The 22,801-nt window shown below is 39.2% G+C and overlaps 1 protein-coding gene across 1 annotated transcript in view; it reads right to left on the bottom strand.

Annotated features, from left to right (window-relative positions):
• The window catches only part of LOC129453097 (complement component receptor 1-like protein), a 42,162-nt gene that overhangs the window by 1,111 nt on the left and 18,250 nt on the right, over window positions 1-22,801 (bottom strand). The window contains exons 7-11 of the mRNA XM_073861856.1: window positions 16,135-16,326; window positions 14,014-14,184; window positions 9,121-9,309; window positions 8,833-9,024; window positions 8,483-8,677 (exon numbers count right to left, since the gene is read on the bottom strand). Coding sequence (XP_073717957.1) covers window positions 8,483-8,677; window positions 8,833-9,024; window positions 9,121-9,309; window positions 14,014-14,184; window positions 16,135-16,326 — 939 coding nt within the window. The remainder of the gene's footprint in view (window positions 1-8,482; window positions 8,678-8,832; window positions 9,025-9,120; window positions 9,310-14,013; window positions 14,185-16,134; window positions 16,327-22,801) is intronic.

The following is a 22,801-nucleotide window of genomic DNA, read 5'->3' on the forward strand; positions in this document are numbered from 1 at the left end:
ATTAAAACCGCATTCCATGCTCCCATCATAAATTATATAAGGTGGGGCCCCAATATGTATAATAAAAGCCAGGAAAATCACAGTTACGAAAATCACAAACATGGATAGCCCATGCAGCTCGCGCAGTACTCAGGTGAGTGAATGGCAAATTGACTTGAATCATCTATGTATGGCACCGAAAAAACAGCGTGGGCATATCTGCCTGACAAAGTTTCTTCATGAAAATAAGAACATCGTGGCTGATGAAATTTTGCTAGAAAGTAACATAGGCGTCGGTTACAAGTTTAACAAAGAGACTTGTACTGTAATACTCTACAGCGCTGAGAAAAAAGGTGAATATACACCAGGACTGGACCCCTGCATAGTTTTCAGGGACAAGGACTGGACATTGTTTTACAACAATGTCTGGAAAGATCTGCATTATTGTCGCGAAGAACCATTGTACATCGCAGAATGGGATGCCATAACACCCAAAGGACGGTACAGAGTGGTGGGCGACCATTCTAAAAAGAGGCCGGGAGACTGCATCTACTTTTTCTTCTGCAAAGACAACACAAGGCTTCGCGAGCCACTCGTGGGGGTTCTACGTGACGAGCACCACAGTCTCTATGAGATGCAATTTTTGTTCAAGTGGCGTGATCTGCGAGGCATGGACATTTTTTTTTCAACCATAAACAAAATGTTCAAGTGGTGCGACATGCATGATGGGTATTGCAGAGTTAAAGTACAGCTATTCCACCCCGAGAAATGCTCACGTAGCCAATACTCTCTCGGACCGTTTCCGCCCATTAACTACGCCCATTCGTCATGACCGCTATAAAGCAGTAGGTGGGACCGTCTCCACCAGCAATGTCTCAAGACAGCGATTCAGATAACACGCCCGAGCCTTCTCTCTACATCGATGATGACTCTTACTATGACAACGCTAACCAACACTTACCCGATGAGGACGATGACCCTTACTGAAGAATTCAGACACCCATCAGAGGAGGGGCTAAGACGCATAAAAGAACTGTGCGCTAATGCTGCCGATAACACACTTGATAGCACAGATGGGTGCTTTACAGACGTCGGATTAAAAATCATTAAAGGAGTGATCGGAGTCCCGCTAAACCACCTTGTCAACAACAAGATCAAGCAAGAGTGTCTGGGGTGCGAGATAAACCACCCTAGTCAGCGTCGACATTCCTGTCTGTATGAAACGCCCTCATACTTTTTCGACTTAGACTTCGGAGAGTTTACAGACAAGCTTTTTCAACCCATCCTACATCCCATCGTCAACTACGCTCTACAGCGCTGTGGGCTAAAGGCTGATCCTCGGGCTATTCAAGGAGCTGCAGGAGCTATTCTCCATGAGTTAAAAGACGAACCGAACATCATCTCGAAACTAGAAGAAATCTCAGAAAACCTGCAGGGTGACGACACAGACGCCCTAATTTACGACATTGTCGATTTCTGGAAAACTAATGCAGTTAAAGAGTAGCCATCAAAAGATGGGGAACTTCTGCAGACCGCGAATCATCATACCCTCTTTGTTTAAAGGGTATTACAAAAGGCAACTGATGGACTTGATGCATAAGGCAATCGAGATGAAAAATGATCCCGCAACGGAAAGCATTCGTCTTTCAAATTTCAAGGAAAAATGGCTGTTGTGAGAGGACTGTCTAATTCATGGGACAATATGAGTAACTTCTTCCTTAAAGACAGAGTGTCGGTCTGCGCTAGCCTCAGAAAAGTTTTGGACGTTGTGTGTACATGTAGAGATGAGATGGGTATTACAGAAATCATGTGTATGTGTATATTTATGTATCGGAGGTCTGTCTTAGGCTGATTTCAAAAGATGAGAAACACGAGATTGGCAAAATTGTAGAAACTCTGGTCGACTATATGCTCGACCGAAACATGTTGTCTTGCGTACATTTTCTCGACTGGCTGGATATAATATAAAGTCATATCAATGTTACTATCTATCCTACATGTAATCATCCGATTTGTAATCATCATCATCATGTCACTCCTTTTATATACTTATGTAATCATTTATTTTAGCGACTATCATATGTAACCATATTATGTAACCATTTGTGACCTGATCCAGCAAAATGAGTCACAGTGACCCAAATTTCAAAATTGAGATTTTGGTATCGATGGAAAGAGGAGATCATAAGCTTTCAAATGATATCCTAGTCAAAGTCATACCTTGAATGGTTTTAGAGATATATACATTTGAATTAAGGTTGTCTGCCCTCTTTTTCCAACTGAAAACCTGAGAAAAACGTTTTTTTGCCCGTTTTTTGTAGATATCTTTCAAAATCCATTGCATTTTTAAAGGGATAAACGATTTATTTTACAGCTTAATTTGACCAAAGACATTAATATGCTATTACAGTAAACCAGGAAACTAGCTTATAAATCAAACAGAATGATGTTTATTGAAAATGTGAAGTAACAGAAAGGTTTCTGTGATGGTTGGAGTTAGGGGGAGGGAAATAGAACATTATGTCTATGGAATGTCCCCACAAAACATGGAAACCAGAATGTGTGCATGTGTGTGTGCGCGCGTGCGTGTTCGCGTGTATGTGTGTGTGCGCGCGAGTTCACGTGTGTGTGTGTGTGTGCGCGTGCGCGTGTGAGAGAAATTCAGACGCAGAGAGACGAGCAAAAAGAAAACAAATAATGCTTGCCTATGTAATCATATCTTTGTGTAGGCTAGTTGACAATAACAGTGTAAACAATTCAAAAAGGAGTTAAATAGGAGAGTGCTGCGAGTATGACAGGAGGATGGCTGGACCAATCGCGTGCCTCTGGGTTTCCTATTGACAAATGATCAGCGTTTATGAAGATTTCTGATTGGCTCTAAAACAACGTGTAACACCATATTTGGAGAGATAGTGACGTTTCAGGGGATACCCGGGAAATGCTCAGAGGTGACGAGAGGATTTGAGAAAAGCAATGTTCATTTCCAGCGAATTTAGTAAAACTGTTTCAACTTTAATAGTCATTTAAACACCTTTACTCAATTATTTGGATTACGAAACTTTGGGAGATTATTTTTTAATGTCTGTTCTTTGACATTAGCTAAAAATATTTTTCTTGATAATTTCATTGTTTTTCCACATTATCGGCTCATATCTTAAAACGGCTTTTAACGGCCACTAATTCGCGTCGATACATAGATGTTTTACAAGACATTATGCAAGGATACAACACCAGTTATCACAGGAGTATTAAAATGCAACCGGTCGATGTCAATAAGGAAAACGAACCCCTGGTGTTTCAAAACCCGTACGCCGGTATGAAGAACGAGAAACGGTCGTTTAAATTTAAAGTAGGCGATATTGTGAGAATTTCTAAAGTCAGAGGCACTTTCGCCAAAGGTTACGAGCAGAACGACACAGAAGAATTTTTCACCGTAGCCGCATGTGTGCCGAGACAGCCTCCTGTCTACAGACTTTCCGATTATGATGGTGTTTTTTACGAAGAAGAGCTACAAAAAATTATTGTGAGCAAAGACAAGTCGTTTAAGGTAGAAAAGATTTTAGGGGAGAAAAAACAAGGCCGAAATACGCTCTATTTAGTCAAATGGTTAGGTTGGCACGCTAAATTTAATAGCTACGTAGACAAAAAAGCCATGGTGGACTTGCAACCGTCTTAAAAACGCGTCGATCACGAAACGCAAAGTAATTTGAACCAAAAGCTACCATGGACGATGATGGCTTCTACGTCACACTACCATGCAACGCTTCTTTGTCAGTTTACCCCGACAATTGAATATCTAGCTACAGAACAAAACTAGCGACGCCTATCGACTTGAAAGGACGATGGACGGTTGGACTGTGCGAGATTGAATATCCTAGAAGCTGGTACCACTTTAACCGGGAAGACGCAGCTCTCTAGCTAAACATGTACCCCGGCCGTAAGATAGATGCAACCCTAAATCCCGACAGAAACCCTAAGGTTGACCAACTGTCGATTCCTGACAGAAAGCCTAAGGTTGACCAACTATCGAGATGGGTTGTTTGAAAGAATTTAAAAATAAACCCCGGGTACTACGGTAAAGTTCAGACAGTGATTCAAACGTTCAACGACACGCTAACTTCATCAGGGTTCCTGGCTCTCGATCATATAACAAAGAAAGTTTTTCTGTCAGCCAAGCCTATTGTTTCATTGACCTCCTACGGAAAGCTAGCCCATATTTTAGGTTTAATACCGAATGTTCCTTTAGGACGAGAAAACTACCATGAAAAAGCTGATTTTGAAAGAGATGCTGTGATTTATTCCCCTCATCAAACTGATATCCAGGCCGGCCTTTACACAATTTATGTTTACAACGACATTATCGAATACCAGACCGTGGGAGTACCCCTTTTGAGATGCGTACATATTACGGGTAAAGACAAAGAATCGGTCAGGGTCAGGTACGACAAACCTCATTACGTGTCGATCAACAAGTCGCTCATCACGGACATCACAGTCGAATTAAAGGACGACCAAAATCACGAAATACCATTTTCTCACGGAAAAGTTGTCAAAAAATTGCACTTTAAACCGGCTAAACAATCTGTACTTTGAAAATGAGCTATTACACTCATTGTGCGATGAATGCGGACGATTACGTCGCCTATTACCGGGACCAGGCGGGGTCTGGACTACCAAGATATGCGGGAGGCGCCGTCATGTATGGCGCCGTCATGTATGGCGCCATCATGTATGGCGCCGTCATGTATGGCGCCGGTCTAGGAGGTCTTTTCAGAGGATTGTTAAGAATGGCAGTACCGTTGCTAAATAAAGTATTCAGCATCCCGAAGCCTCACCTAAAAACGGCCGCTAAACACATAGTTTCGGACGTCGTCTCAAACGCTCTATCGAGCTTTCATACCGATAAACCTCAAGACGAGTCGGGCCTGATGGTTATGACACGCAAGCGACTGTATAAACCCCTGGGAGCGAGGAGGCGTGGTCATTCGATAAAGAAAACAAATAGTGGTCAGAAGAAACATTCAGTAGCGCAAAGAAAGCGCAAGAAGCCTGTTAAACGAAACGCAACAGTGAAGAGATCCCTAAAGACCATATTCTAACATGGCGTTACTGCACGACATGTCTGGAGAATGTATCAAGTCGGAGCTTATTTAGAGGTTCCGCCTTTATCGGCTATATCAGACTCTGCGCCTCTGGAGTTTTTTATCGCTGGGACGGGTGAAGATTATCTGGACCTAAATACGATGCTCTTTCTCCGGCTTAAAATCACGAGACCTAACGGCGTCGACATCGCAGACCCCGCGCCTGTCGGGCTAATAAATTACGCCGGGGCGACCGTGTTTTCACAACTGGATATAAGCCTCGGCGACCGATTGATCTCTCAGAGATTAAGCACGTACCCTTACAGATGCATCATAGAGTGTCTCATGAACTACAGTAAAGATGCTCTGGAATCTCTTTTCATGCCCGGATTGTTTTACAAGGACACCGTGGGTCACACGGACGTCCGCGACCCCGTAGGACAAAACAGGGGCCTGCTAAAGAGATCGTCCTTCACGCATGGCAGCCAAGCGGTAGAGCTGCAAGTGCCTATTCACGGCGACATTTTCTTTCAGGAAAAATTACTGATAAACGGCCTTGACGTTAAAATACGCCTGATCAGGGGCAAGGATGAATTCTGTCTGATGAGGAGCGATGACGTGGCCTACAAAGTAAAAATCTTGTCAAGAAAGTAAGCGTCTCGCCATCCGTCAGACTGGGTCACGCCCAGGCGCTGCTCAGCACGACCGCCAAGTACCCTGTCGACAGAATTTGTCTCAAAACCATCTCTCTACCTACAGGATCGCGCGTTTCGAATCAAGAAAATCTGTTTTTAGGAACTGTTTTAAAATCCTGGGGATGGTTGATAACGACGCCTTTTCCGGATCTTATGATAAAAACCCATTCACTTTCAATCATTACGACTTGGAGTTCCTAGCGATCTATGCCGAGGGTAAACAAATACCGTCAAAACCGCTGCAGACGGATTTCGAATCGGGTTCCACTGTGCGTGAATATTACCAACTGGTAATGCCCACGGGAAGACATCTGAAAAACCACGCTCTCGCGATCGATAGAGACGATTTTCTGGGGGGATACTCGCTGTTTGCGTTTAATCTCACGTCCGACGAAGAGTGTGGACAACATCTATCGCTGGTCAAGTCCGGGAACATCAGGCTGGAAGCGCGATTTAGAAAATCCGCTACCCCGCACCCTCACGATGATTATTTATGCAGTGTTTGATTCGATCATACAAATTTCAAACCGCAGACAGGTCATAGTCGATTATTAATGAGCGAAATGAATACTTTACAACTCACTGCTATCATGGACAAAATTTCATGTACCACTCATTTCCTCGGAGTGCTCCCGTGTGATCAACTTCCCGAAAGGCCGTTAAGGATCTTACCCTGGATGGCTATAATCAACACTCACCCTTCGGAGTTGCCGGGCAAACACTGGTTGGCTGTTTATTTCAATCGAGAGGGGTCATCGTATTTTTCGACAGCTTTGGAAATCCGCCCGAGGATGAACGTTTTCCATACACCATCAAAAACTTTTTAGCGCTCAACAGTGGCAATATATTATATTCAGGCAGACAAGTTCAAGATCTCACAACGGATGTTTGCGGACAGCACTGTGTGTTTTTTCTCTATCATTTAACCAGAGGTCGTGACTATAGCGATGTGATGAATCAGATCACGCCACTTGAACAAAAATTGCATCTCATAGAGGCTCGTGAAGCCTTATGTTGTCTTTGCAGAAGAAAAAGTAGATGCAGTCTCCCGGCATCTTTTTAGAATGGTCGCCCACCACTCTGTACCGTCCTTTGTTTGTTATTGCATTCCATTCTGCGATGTACAAAGGTTCTTCGCGACTATCATGCAGATCTTTCCAGACATTGTTGTAAAACAATGTCCAGTCCTTGTCCCTGAAAAATATGCAGGGGTCCAGTCCTGGTGTATATTCACCTTTTTTCTCAGCGCTGTAGAGTATTACAGTACGAGTCTCTTTGTTAAACTTGTAACCGATGACTATGTTACTTTCTAGCAAAATTTCATCAGCCACGATGTTCTTATTTTCATGAAGAAACTTTGTCAGGCAGATATGCCCGCGCTGTTTTTTCGGCGCCATATCGAGATGATTCAAGTCAATTTGCCATTCACTCACCTGAGTACTGCGTGAGCTGCATGGGCTATCCATGTTTGTGATTTTCGTAACTGTGATTTTCCTGGCTTTTATTATACATATTGGGGCCCCACCTTATATAATTTATGATGGGAGCATGGAATGCGGTTTTAATGATGACCACCTGTGTAAACACTGTTTTTATTGTTTTATCGTAGGAGGACATGATTTAACGCACCCCGGAGATAATGCAATGTGACCGTTCCGGTTAAAAGTTCAACGTTTTGTGGGTGGTCCGTTCAAAAGTTCAACGCTACGTGGGGGTTGGTTCAAAAGTTCAGCACTTCGTGGGCGGTCGGTTCAAAAGTTCAACGCTTCGTGGGGGGTCGGTTCAAAAGTTCACAACGTAGGAGGTCCGGTCAAAGGTTAGCCCCTCCCCTGAGGTCAAAGGTCATCATCAATCATTTTGACAGTATGTCCCGTATATTTACTACTGATGTGGCTCTACATACGTCATCTGGTATAATTTAAACGATTGACTATGAGCTACGTACAGACGCATTTGATAGACATTCATAGCGCCCAATAAATGGCTCTGGGCATTCGTAAACCACGCCTCAAATACGAGAAAATGAGCATATGGTTTTCAGACCACGTCTCATTCTCTATGAGACTGCTCTGGTGTTAGCCAGGCTAACGATGACTATATTCTTCACCCCAAACCCAGTACCATTGAGAGCAAAACTTTTCAAATTTTTCAAATGTAGTAGATCAATAGCAAGAAATCAAAAAGGCGATCGGCACATCTAGAAACCAATACATTAATTATGTGATACATAAAAACCTAACCCAAACCCCAAATCTCACCCCAATCCTAAGCGACAATGATTTAAAAATAGAAAAAATGACACGGAAAAGAAAGTTGTGCTAGTAACACGAAAAACTATTTATAGAAATTTGTGCTGTGTGACACGAAAAAGACATTCGTGATCAATGACACGTAAAAAGTGGAAAATCGTGTCCATGAACACGAAAAAATAACTCAAATATTTTGTGATTACTACCACAAAATGCCTTGAGGTAGGGTTGATATACGATATGCAATACGAATACAACAATGTTTTAAGTTTGTAAAATCAATTTGAATAAACATAAAATATATTTAAAAACTGAGATCTTGCATCGCTTTTTACGATAAATGATTAATATGAAGGAACTCAATACTCTATCTGCATTTTTTATGCATTGTACTACTGCCATGTGATTGGCTGACAATCATGTGACTCAGGGCAGGTTTTCATAATAAAGTAATCAGTACTGGTGTGTCAGTACTTACCTATACATTTAAAATTCCCTTCCCATTCGCCTTTTACACAGGTCAAGTGGGGATCACCCTCCATTCTGTATGTAGCAAGGCAGGTGTATTTAACTTTCTCCCCTGACTTGTATTCAGTCTTTCTTTGATCCAGCATGTCTAATGTATCTGCGTTCATATGGTTCATATTTGGCGGTGGCTCACAATTAGGGTTCTCTGAAAAAAAAAATAACAATGTCAATAGCAATTACGTCACTTTAGACTTCATTAATGTGCTGTTAATACAGAGACAAAATAATCTCTGGTTGTAAATCTGAGCATTTTAAAAAGTGTTAACATATGCCGAAATACTAAAAAAACACCCCATTTACCTATGCATTTAGGAAATGGGCTGCTCCATTCTCCATCTTCCCGGCAGGTGATTGCATCTTCTCCTTGTAAAATCAGCCCTTGTCCATAATTGCATTTAACTTTTATGTTGTCATGAGGTTTGTATATAACAACCCCTTGATCAGGGCGTCCCCTTACGATCATGTTTGTGAGGTTTGCAACACATGTTGGCTCTAATAAGCAAAAACAATTCGGTCAATGTAGTGTTTTACATGTGAGCAATTGGCCAGCTTTTTGTCCAATCTGAAAATTTGAGTCTGTGCCCTTACCTTCACATTTGGGAAAGGGGCTGCTCCATTCTCCATCTGCCTGACAGGTGAGTTCTTTCAGGCCTTTTATAATCAGACCATCTACAAGGCATGACAATTTTATTCGGTGTCCAGGCTTGATCAGACCCTCTTGATTAGGAATTCGCTCCACTTTCATGTCTTCCGTGTTGTTTAGTAGACATGCCATCTCTTAAGAAAACAAACTTCATGTAATTAAATTTAACAAATGTCTCAAACTGAATCAGAATTGAATTGTGATAGTGTGACATTAAAAACACATGATACACCACAAAATGAAACATTTCTTATAACCATTCTTGACTTACAGATCAATTAGCAGAAATGTTGTCTCTCTTTCCTTTATTTACTGTGAAGTTGTGGGACAGTATAAAAATTGTGAAAGGTGCTATAGAAATAAATTGGAATTGAAATAGTTTCTAAGAATATAAAGTGCATCCATTATAATGCTTGCATGTCTGTGCCAAAACTTTGATGAAAGGAAAATTAAAATTCAACACATAAAGCGTTAGTTCAGCGAAAAATGAAAATGTACTCACCCTCAAGCCATCCAAGATACACATGTCCATCATCTTTCAGACAGACACAATTTGAGTTATTTTAGAAAATGTCCAAGCATTTTAACGATAGAAAACAGGGCCCATGACTCTCAAGCCCCCCGCCAAAAAAAAAAAATCCTTAACAGATGTAATCCACACATCTCCAGGAGGTAAATAAAGGCCTTTAGAGGGTTATCAATGCGATTTGTAAGAAAAATATCCATATTTAAAACTTTATAAATTATAATAACTAACTTGTTTTCTAGCGTGGACCCTGTTTTCTATTGTTATAAAGCTTGGAAGAGCCTGGACATTTACTAAAATAACTCAAATTGTGTTAAACCCCCTTCACACAGACCTCCCAACACAGTCATCCCAACAAGATATATCGTTCAGCTCCTCAAAACGGGGGTTTTAAATGTAAATCAACAATCTAGATGAGAAATGTCTGAAAACTGGATTAAAGCAGAGATCAGGGAGCTCGACAAATATCCACTCTGAAGCGGAGATCATTCACCAACATAAAACGGCGCGTCTTTTAATCTTACCATAAACAAAAATGCAATTTGGAGAGAGAAAAAATAAATAATATGCTAACTTCATACGCTGCGTAGAAGAAAGGGCAGGACTTTAAACAGGTCACGTGTCTTTCCAGGTAACTGAATTTTTTTTGTATAACCATACCTTTAATATACTTTTATTGTGACCTTAGCAAGCAATATTGGTGATGTCTTTACACTGCAAAAAAGTATAACTGCGTTCCTATGGTTCATATTTGGTGGTGGCTCACAATCAGTTTTTTCACTGAAAAAAATAGCATCGTCATTTTTGGTTACCAAAAGCAATTACGTCACTTTTAGACTTCAAAAATGTTTCATTAATGTGCTGTTAAAGGGCAAATATGGTCCAATTCATGATTTCCTTTGGTGTGTAAGCGTGTATTAGTACATGTTAACGATATTCAAAAGGTTCAAACCCCAAAGTAAACGATGACGCGAGTTATCGTTTCCAACGTAAATCTCTTTTCTTGGACTAACAGACAAGCGGATTGTATGCAAAAGTTTACTTCCTGGGATTGGTGATGTAGACAAGATCGACATTATCATAATTTCTCCCGCTTCAGACTCACAGCCTGTAAATTAACTCCTGTTAGCATTGCATTGTGAGCGAATCTTTCAAACATGGTAAGGAGCGTCACATTTCCAGCTGACATCAGAGGTATTCAGGCCAATCACAACGTACAGATTAGCTGACCAATCAGGGACACAGCGCTTTTCAAATTGATGAGTTTTGTACAAAATCTGAGGAAGGCAGGATATCTGGAGCTACAAAAATTTACATTATGTGTAAAATAATGTGTTTTTAACCATACACCACGCAAACACATTGTATTATAACAAAAAAAAAATTTTGCAATGAAAAAGGTGCCCTTTAATCAGTGGCGGCTGCTCACTAGGGGGCGCCGCCCCCTTAAAGCTGGCCAAAGAGGAAAGCTACTTTAACATGTTACCAAAAAGTTAAATAGTGCAAATTAATACAAAATAAATTCATTTAGTTGTACTATTTCACTGTTAGTCATGTTATAATTTATTTAAAACAATTAAAAATCAAAACTGAGTTCGTTGTGTGTGTGTCATGTTTGTGTATCTGGGGCGCACCCCTAATGAGTGTCTATGTAGGTCAGGAAAAAGGGTAAAAACATGTGACCTGAGGCTGAGTTCTAAGTGGCTGGTTTCGGATCCGCCCTGGGGCGCAGGACTGTGCGCCCCAAACACTCCCACTTATGTTGAAAGCTAATCAATATTGCTTTTAATGTTTTTTACCTCCTGTGATTGGATCGTTCGAAGAGTCTCATAGCCGCGTTGGAGATTGCTGTGTTAACTGATAGCTACAGTACAGATCAGTGAAAGCAAGTGAAATATCTTGAGATGAGGGAAAATATGCTTTTATTCTTACAAAATCACCCTATACAAGGTATTTAATTGATGAATAAATAAAGGATTAAGAAGCTTGGACCAGATCGACCAACGGAGTCAAATGATGGCAGTCTGTGTTCTCCACCACTTCTCATGGCAAACGGAGTTGGCTAGCTGGATATCATGTAAGTCTTCTTGAGCTTTATTTTTTCCCTGTTGGCTGTTTTAAAGTCTGAATGCGTGATAGACGTGCACGACATGAACTTTTGTGGCACGTTTGAGCTTGTGTTGCGTGGACATAATGAGAGCGAGTGCTGCTCATATAATCCGGTATATTACGTGGCTTGGTCAACTTTGTTGTTAGTTTTGTTGTTGTAAAGTTTAAAAAAGCACCCACGAGAAAACTGTTTTTAATGAAACTTCACGAACCGTGCATATTGAGCTGATGGACTGTATGTAACAGTTACTTAGTCTGTTGTGAGGAGAAAATGTGCTTGTGCTATTGCTATAAAAGCAACAAAAAAAAAACGTACGAGCCTGTGATTAGGCAACTTTAGTGTCTCTTTTTGTGTGTGTTCAGTCGCGTTAAACGAAAAGTCTTTGACGGAGAAAATTTAAGCAGGATAAAGAAAAATATGAGCGCCATTTTGGCAGATTGCCCATAAAACTCAACTTGAGAATGTAATTCCTATGTATGTCCAGTTGGTGGCAGTGTGTTGCTCAAATGACGCCCTGGTTTCTAGACATTCTCGCGATATTTTGATGTCATACACTTGTCTCTTTCACACATACAGTCTTTACTGGTAATTTACTGGTAAATTGCCGTTTACATGTCATGTGTGAACAGAACCTTTCCGGTAAATCAGTGCTCCCAATTTACCAGTAAGACAGGTTTTTAAGATTACCAGTAATTTACCGGTAAGCGCTGTGTGTGAACGAAAATTATAGGATTACCGGCATTTAGAACGGACGACGTCAGACCGTGCTGACAGCTTCGGGCCAATCATAGCGTTTTAATACAGATGACGCGTTTACCCCCGCAGTGTTTACTGACGTTTCCACACACATGCTGCTTGAAAGTTGAGCACACCTGAAGTTTACGTCCACATTTCTTCACCAAAGTTGTTTAAAACAGCTTACTGACGAATTGCCGACGTCCTTGGCACGCCCTCTGTAAAGCCTAAAGTGCAAACAGTACTGTTGTTAAAAACGCATTTTCGGTTTGACGTCGTCTCATTCAATGTTGTTTGGTCATGAGCAACTTCGCGACTGTTTACCACAGACGTGAAAACAACAAAATACGGACCGTGGTTATGAACGACGTGGATTGTTTACAAATACATAACTGAGCTCGCCGCGTGCTACAGGTACTTCCGCTTTCTCAACGAATTTACCGGTATTTTAATACTGATGTGTGAATGATGTCTTACTGGTAAAATAACGGAACGCCACTGCGTGTGTGAACAGCACATTTTTGTATTTACTGGTAAATTCATTCTGGTAAATTCATGGTAATTTACCAGAATTACAGTGTGAAAGATTGGTCTGCGAATGGCTGCTGAAGTTAAACACTACAGGAGCGCTGCAACAAGACGCCTGTCTAAGGTAAAGACACAAAATCCAATGACAAGAGTCTGCATTAATCTGCCTTCATGCGTTTATTACATAAGATGGTTTCAGATGAGTTTAGTTCAATTCAGATTTTTACATGTTTATTGATATTTTAATCGCAGTAGTGTTTTGTTATTTGATTTGTTCATATTTGCCTGTTCAGCATAAAGCTCCGTCTTTTATTGACTCCGCTGTCACTGTGAGAAAAAAAAACATGAATTCATCTGCTTCTTGTGATGGTAAAGTGATGCACGGTCTCCGTTTATCTGTTCTCTAAACAAATGAATAAACACATTTGACTTGTATGCTCGTCTTGTAAGTTTATGATTAGAAATGGACATGTGAACGAAAATGAAAATAATTAAAACATGAAATGACGGATAATAAATGACTGTGAATGACTCTTTACAACGCTGTTTATCAAAAAAAATGACGGAGATTGAAAATGTCTATCGCAACCTCTCTGTGTGTGTACGTGTGTGTGTGTGCGTGCGTGTGAATGATTACCTTGATATTAGTTCATTACAGATTCATAGTACATTTATTTCGTGCGTTTGATTTCAACTGTAACATTTTCAGCATTAAATGCTAATGATACTCATCACCTGATAAATGGCTATTGAGAGTACTGCATTACTACAGTAAAAGTTTGATTTTGAGTGTGTTTGCCCCCCCCCCCAATTTTTTTTAGCACCAGCCGCCACTGCCTTTAATACAGAGATGAAACCATTTCTGGTTCTAAATCTGATCATTTTGAAAAGTATCAACTAAATACTGAAAAACACTGAAAACACCCTGCGTTGCCTTACCTATGCATTTAGGAAATGGGCTGCTCCATTCTCCATCTTTCTGGCAGGTGATGTCATCTTTTCCTTCTAAAATTAGCCCTTTTCCCTGAATGCATGACACTTTTAAGTTGTCACCAGGCTTGTAGAGTCCCTCCACAATCATGTTTGTAAGGTTTGCAGCACATTTTGTTTCTAATAAACAAAATCATTTTGGTTATTGTGGTGTTTACGTAATATTATGATAAAGCACCATTTTTAAATTTACAGATCAATTACCAGATATTTTGTCTCTTAAAGCCGCTCTATGCAATTCGGCGTTTTTGTCAAACAGCGACCCCTACAGTCGCTGGAGAATACTTGCAACTGTCGTAATTTCCCACTCTAGTACTCCAAAGATAATGACCAGGTAATGTTTCACAATTTCATGCAAATATTAGGCTACTGCATAGTCTACTAAACTACAGATGATGGTAATAGGATAATAAGAAGTTTATTCCAAGTGTAAAGTGCATATAATAATAAAATACCGTGTTTGCTAGCTTATAATGTTTTAACATGATTGCAGCTAAATCACAATTAAACATTACAAAATACCATGACAAAGTTAATTGTGTACGTTGCATTATCTCATAAAATTGTTCGTTATAATGTCACTATACATGATTATTGCTATTTATCATAATAGTTTTCAAATTGTGCATGTTTACACTATTTACAACCTCTAGGCTTATTTATGTCCTGATAATTATGTGAGATATTGACAACTGTTGTCATGAACTTCGCATGACACACTACAAGCAAGTGAACAACATACAACATAGACCGCAAACAAGTTTACAAATGAGAGATTTACTTACTAGTCCATCAACAAGATCGCCAGATCAGCATCCTTCCAGTGCTGTCTTTTAGCTCACGCCAACGAGTAAAAACCTGACCGAGTGGGACTCATGTCCGGTTCCAAACGCAGTCAGATTCTCTTTTCCTTTTCCTACTCGCTTCCGAACGCGCTTTCTTAACTTTTAAATCGTTCAGCCTCACGTCTCAAATTTGCGCGTGTAGTTGTTGTTATGGGCTTGATCGACTTCATGCAGCGCTGCAAGAACCGACCGCCGGATGACGTCAAAGTGCCGTCTCGGATCATTCTCGTGGTACTTTGACGTCATCCGGCGGTCGGTTCTTGCAGTGCCACACGAAGTCGAACAAGCCTAACGTGTGTGACGCCGTTGCCGTAAAGCAAGTCGTGATTCTCTCGAAATTTGTCAGGGGCGGTTCTCTCAAGCTTGCATTGCGGTTTTGGTAGCGGCGTCCTCCCCGAGCTTCAACAGGAGGATGATTCGCCTTACTATGACTTTGTTTACCATCGAAATAACTTTGAAGCTGTTATATTAAGGTAAAATAACTGCATAGTGTGTCTTTAAAAATGAAGGTGCTTAAAAAGGTTCTTCACAGCGATGCCATAGAACCTTTTTTGGTCCATTTAGTCAAAGGGTCTTTAAAGAAAAAATTCTTTTATACATTTTTATAATCTAAAAAAAACTTTTTTCACCTTAAAGATCTGTTTGTGAAAGGTTTTTCAAATGTTAAAGGTGTTTTAAAGAAGCATTTAGACAGAAAATGTTCTTCTATAGTATTAATTTTTAAGAGTGTATATTTACTGTAAAGCTGATACAATGCAAAATTGTAAACGGTGCTATAGAAATAAATTTGTATTAAATAATAAAAAAAATCCATGAATATACAGTGCATCCATGGCAAATGGACATTTGATGAAGGGACATTTGTGTGTGTGTGTGTGTGTACCTGGTAATTATCACGTTGTGGGGACCAATTGTCCCAACAAAGATAGGAATACCAGTGTTTTTGTGACCTTGTGGAGACATTTTGATGTCCCCATGACGAAACAAGCTTATAAATCAAACAGAATGATGTTTCTTGAAAATGTGAAGTAGTAGATGGGTTTCTGTGATGGCTGGGGTTAGGGAATGGGGTAGGTAAGGGGAATAGAATATACAGTTTGTGCAGTATAAAATGCATTACGTCTATGGAATGTCCCCTCAAAACATGGAAACCAGAATGTGTGTGTGTGTGTGTGTGTGTTTTCATCAGTCTGATCATTTTAAAGATAGCAGCATGCACCTTTACCTTGACATTTTGGATATGGGTTGTCCCAGTTTCCATTTGACTGGCATTCAATTGCCCGCTGACCGTACAACTTCATGTTGACATCAGTGCATTTGAAAACTAAGACATGTCCAGATGTATAAGGTGGATTGATCCCTGGACGTCCCATTAAAATTTGAACATTACTGAGTTCCTGCTCCTGACAGGTGACTTCTGTAAAAATAAAATTAATATATTTCTGTATTTTATTCTGTTTTATTTTAAAAATGAGGGATGGTCTCTAGGTCCAGTACATATATATATATTAGGGCTGGGCAATATGGCCAAAAAATATGCTGTATATTCCTGTTTAACATAGTGATTTTAAACTTTCACGTTCTCATATTGTATTGTAAACAATAAACAGTGAAATAGAATTGGAAACTATAGCATAATAAATAAACAGTTTTTTAGGCAGTGCTTCATATTCATATAACAATACAGTACAGGCCAGCTTACCTTCAGCATTTGCCTTGATCATCAAATTTACCATTAACAGGTGAAAGAATATTTTACTGTATTTCATTTTAAGCTGAAAGACATTATAACAGTCCATGATTTAGTAGTTAACAAAATGAGTATTTTTATCGCAATTCATAAACACCAACAGAACTAAATCAATCAATCAATTTTTTATTTATATAGCACTTTTCCAGACAAATTAAAAACAAGTAATCAATAAAAAGACATAAAAACACATAAACACATAAAATAAAAATGTCGTATTAATCTATGAAAATACTAGGATAAGAATTATATATGTGTTATCAAAGAATGTAAGGCATTATAATTTAAATAAGAAAAAACAACAAAAATCTGTAGAAACGAAAAGCTTTTAAACAAAAATGATTGCAAAGCCAAAGTCAATAATGTTTTTAATTTAGTTGTAAAACTATTTATGTTTTCAGCACGTCAACCTAAACAGTTGCAGTGTCGCTTACAGCAAAGTGAAAAGAAAGGGATTACCTTTTTCACTTTTCCAGCAGAGATACTGATATGAGTTGAATTCAAGCCGGTGTTATTCAAGCCGCTCTTTTTCCCCGCCCCACCAAACTGAACTCTGTTTTTTTAAGCATTACAAAAATGTAAACTTGAAGCTAATAACATGTTTGTGCACAGTGGAGGGTTGTTCTGAATCCTAAGACTAAAATATCCCCACATTATTTATCATGTAATTTTACTTGTGCTATGGATCAAAAATAGTCTACTATGGCTGGCATAATTGGTGCTCCAGGCTTGTATAATTTTTTTAAAATGAAATATTTAAGAACTATGTGTGACCCAGTCTATAAAACCCAGCTAAAGTCATTTTTGTGATTTGCAGTTTTCTACACACAAAAAAAAAACATTTTGTGAACCTTGATATCTTTAATATTGACTGAGTGGTCAGAGCCAAATCTGACTCCCCACTCGCTGGCACGTGTATGACACTACTCAATGACAGCAGTTCAACTTTAGTTTTCACCTGTCTACAAACATGTTTAAAATAATTTATTTCCGTTAAAAAAGCCATGTTTTGGTTATGTTTTTGACAAATCTGCGTTTGATTAGGCCAAACATTGTAAATGTTTTACATTTACATTCTGTAATGTGTATTACCCAGCTAACACATGACGTACCAGTTACGTAACAAATAAAGTTGAACTTAATTCACAATAGCTATTAATTATTTACGTTGCGATGTTCGTGTCAGTGGCGCCCAGTGAGGTCACACCATGCAAAGCTCATCACAACATGTATTTAGTAGGTATGATGACAACATTTTCAAAAACCCCAAAGCTTGCAATTTATCACATGACTGGACAGAGCAGACATTCCCATTTACAACGATACATGGATTGTAAAAATCCGTTGGGGATTGAGAAAGTTATGACATTTTTAATATTAGGAAAAATTTTATATGGGTGTCTATGGAAGGTGTATGATCCAAAATGCTGCTTATTCACATGTTTTTGCTTGTAACTTTCTCATTTTATCAGATATTTTCATGAAATAGAAAGTAGAATTTTGACTGACAGGACGTTCACTGTAGTCTATTCCCAGAATTTAAAATTTATTTAAATACAATCTCCTCCACAGATTTAGATTACCACGTTTCAGTACCAAGATAAAAGATAAATATTTTGGTCCATCTAACTTTCATAAGTGTCAGAGTTTAATGGAAGCACACCGACCGGTTGAATGTGACAGACATTTTTAAAACTTGCTGTGAACTAAAACACATCCTGAATATTAAACGCTTCGGGTGGTCGGACTTGACATATTTATTGTCCTATTTAGTGAAAACATACTACAACCATGCAATGAGGATTGGATATTGCATGAGATGCATTGAAAAAGTCTAAGAAAGTCGTCTAAGAATTTCGACGCGCGTGCCCATAATGTTACCATTGCTATATTTATCCCATCATGTGTGTGGCTCATCATTTCAAAAAACTGTATATGTTTGTTTACGCATGTAAACACGTGAATTGAGAGGCTACAAATTCTTATCTCTATCCTTCACCGAAAAATTTTAAAATCTGCAGTAGGGAAATACTATGCGTAACCAAAAATGGCCCTGTAAGCTTTGCTTTCCCATTTATGCTGTTTAAGATAGGGTGACCATAAGTCCCATTCTTCTCAGATGCGTCCTGGCCAGGATTTCGGTGCGTCTTCTGGAAGTCGTATTTGTTGGCCGCATACGCCATTTAGTTAAAAACATAAGACATAAAATCATAGTTTCATTAAAATGCAACGGTTGCTTTTCTGTAATAATAATAATCCTCTATGACGTATGTGGTTGACAAATACGACTTCTGGAAGAAGATCCTGAAATCCTGGCCAGGACGGGTCCGGGAAGAATGGCACGTATGGTCACCCTATTTAAGAGGAAGGACAGTTTGATCTAGTCTAATCTAAGGAGAAATAACTTCCTTATTTTGGTAAATGGGAGATTTGCAGCTTTATTTTCTATTTAATTTTTTCAAAGTTTGGACTCAAACTCGTACTATAAAAAGCCCTTTCCAGTCGTCTCAAGGAAACATCAAAACATTTGTTATTTTCGATGAGGTTTTTGTTCCAGAATTCAGTTTAGCCGCTAGCCAGACCATTAAACAAACAGAGACTGGAAGTTAAAGCAACACTAAAGAGTTTTTGCTCTTTGCTCCCCCTACAGGTTAGAAGCGCAATTGTCCATTACCACTGTCGTAAATACTGCAGCATAGCTGGCTCTGATTGGATTGTAGGTCTGCCGTAAAGCAAGTTTTTGTAGTTTTCACTCGAACTACAGGACCGCGACCGGACGGTTGGAAACTTCTTAAGTGCGGTTTTGGCCGATAGAGGGCTGCAAAGTGAATGTGAAAGTGCTGTTCACCCTGTTTCAAGTGGATGAACCACTGAAATTTTTTTGGAAACGTTATTTTAAGGTTAAAAAAACTCTTTAGTGTTCCTTTAAGTTCCATCCAGACGCGTAACCGCTACAACACATGTGCGTCCAAGGAAATGGTGCTGATTATCATACCGTGATACTGTCTTTGAAGGTCGCAACCTCTGAAGTCCACAAAGAGAACTGAAATGAGACGGTCTGGCCTTTGGAGGACCCATAAGTTGCGTCACCTGCTGACAGGTGTGGTGGATCCATTCTTGTATGCTTAGCAGCACAGAGAAATAAGGACGCATTATGAGGCTTCATTTTAAGCAGCCTTCAAATTGGGCGGCATACTAGCCTTTAGTCTTGCTGCTGTGAGGCAATCGGTCTTAAGCCGCCAGATATACATATATGACAAACTGCCAATATTTTTTGGAGAGAACATATGAAGACAAGATTTAAATAATTATTCAATTGTTAGGCCTACTGATAAAGTTAAGCAAAAAGGATAATTTTTTTCCTCACACAGTGTTTTGATTCAAATACACTAAAATACATAACTTCTGGTCAGCGTATTGCATGCGATGTAGTCGCACAACACAAGCAGACGGTCGGCACCCTTTGCAACTCTCTATAGGAAATGAATGGCTTCCGGTTGATCAGCCGTCGTTTGTCGTGTGCAGTGGAAAGGGGGCTTTTGAATTGGGACACCGCTTCTGTTCACAGCCGGGTGTTCTCCGATTGACTTGGGTTTTACACAAAGTGTTAAGAGTGTTCACATTATAACGAAAACTATTACAACTATAACGTTAAATATATTCGCGTCCACACCACCAAGCAATAAATTATACATTTATGCAAATTCACTCACGCAAATCACTTACCTTCAAGGCCATATTGAATATTTCCTGTAATAAAAACTTTCACAATTGTTTACATGTATAATATGCTGTTAAAAGACAAGTTCGGTATTTTACACTTAAAGGAATAGTCTACTCATTTTCAATATTAAAATATGTTATTACCTTAACTAAGAATTGTTAATACATCCCTCTATCATCTGTGTGCATGCACGTAAGCGCTGGAGCGTGCTGCGACGCTTCGATAGCATTTAGCTTAGCCCCATTCATTCAATGGTACCATTTAGAGATAAAGTTAGAAGTGACCAAACACATCAACGTTTTTCCTATTTAAGACGAGTAGTTATACGAGCAAGTTTGGTGGTACAAAATAAAACGTAGCGCTTTTCTAAGCGGATTTAAAAGAGGAACTATATTTTATGGCGTAATAGCACTTTTGGGAGTACTTCGACTCGGCGCAGTAACACCCTCCCTCTCCCATTATGAGAGTGAGAAGGGGAGCGGACTTTTCAGGTGAGTCAAAGTACTCACAAAAGTGCTATTACGCCATAAAATATAGTTCCTCTTTTAAATCCGCTTAGAAAAGCGCTATGTTTTATTTTGTACCACCAAACTTGCTCGTATAACTACTCGTCTTAAATAGGAAAAACGTTGATGTGTTTGGTCACTTCTAACTTTATCTCTAAATGGTACCATTGAATGAATGGGGCTAAGCTAAATGCTATCGAAGCGTCGCAGCACGCTCCAGCGCTTACGTGCATGCACACAGATGATAGAGGGATGTATCAACAATTCTTAGTTAAGGTAATAACATATTTTAATATTAAAATTGAGTAGACTACTCCTGTAAAGCCCGGTTTTCAGATTGTTTATGATGAAATAGAACGGTTTTGACTGAAATTTGGACATATGATGGTGGCCCGAGAATTTTCGGGTGTTGGTTGTATGACCCCCCACCTCTACAATGACTGTATAGGTGCACAGAAACCATCCTTCGTTTACAAAGACGTGAAACCCACCGAATGGTCAGGGGTGCTCACCGACACGCCCACACAAAAATCGCTGCAAAAGACGCACTCCAACATGTTTTATCGCAGTGTTTGTCCAACTCCATTGACTTGTATTAGATGTGCTGTGAGGTACGGTATTACTCCGCGCCGGGAACTTTGTTTGTATTCTTGCAATTGGCAAAGGTGGATCATCGCCACCAACTGGGCTGGAGTGTCTATTATTCAAACTCTCAGCGGAAGAATGTACGGGTGTGAGGTGTTTGGAAAAATAGGTCCACAATTTTACAACGAATGCTAAAACACCTGTTGGAAAGCATCTTTTGCAGCGATTTTTGTGTGAGCATATCAGTGAACACCCCTGACCACTCGCTGAGTTTCACGTCTTTGTAAACGAAAGTTTAATGCATTTTAGGAAGGATTGTTCCTGTGCACCTCAAAAAAATTGTTTGTTCATTCAACATAATTGAATTAAGGAAAACTTTTCCACCAAATTAGTTTAGGCTTGTACAACAAGAATACAATAAGTTAATTTAAACAAATAATCTTTTGTTGCACCAACTTAATAAATATATTTTCATTGCTCATAAAAATATCTTGTTCAATAAACTTAATTCAATTAAGGAAAACTTTTCCACGCAATTAATTCTGGTCTGTTCAACAAAGACAAAATAAGTTCATTCAAGCAAAAAAGTCTAGTTAAACCAATTGTCAGTTTCTATATAATACTAATTAGCATAAGCACATGTTAGCATGCTAATGACACATTGGTTGAACATGTGAGAAGAGACACATGTTAGTGCTCTTTAATAGAACTACATCCACAACTTAACCACAAGCGCCACTCTTCTGCACGATGGTAACCAAACAATTCGTAAAAATATAACACAAACTCTTCTAAATCAATAAGATAAACCAACATTAAACACTAAAAAGTCTTTCTCTTTACCTAAAAATGCATAAAATAACTCTTAATTTAAAAGAATACTCTCCAAAGGCAGTTGCATGCAAAGCATGCTGGGAAATACCGATTCACGGCCCAGTAAGTAATAGCAACAAAAATCATTAATGTGCTCCCAATATAAAATGATTTAGTTCATGTAATTTTTTTAAATTTAAGCAGATTGACCATTATAAAAATAGGTTGAGACAAAAAAAATAAAAAATTGTGTTGTATTAACTTGTTTCATTTAAGTAAAATAGACACCTATTGTAGAGGTGGGAGGTGAAACAACAAACACCCGAAAATTATGGGGGCATCCCCATATGTTAAAATTTAAGTCAAAACCGTTCTATTTTTAATCATAAACAATCTGAAAACAGGGCTTTAAGTGTAAAATACTGAACTTGTCCTTTAACAAGCAGATGTCCTCAACATGCTGCGTTTTGCGTAACTCTACACAGTGAATCTAGTAGTTTGCGCAATCTAATAT

Source organism: Misgurnus anguillicaudatus, chromosome 23 (genome assembly GCF_027580225.2).
Source record: "Misgurnus anguillicaudatus chromosome 23, ASM2758022v2, whole genome shotgun sequence".
NCBI classification, from domain to species: domain Eukaryota; kingdom Metazoa; phylum Chordata; class Actinopteri; order Cypriniformes; family Cobitidae; genus Misgurnus; species Misgurnus anguillicaudatus.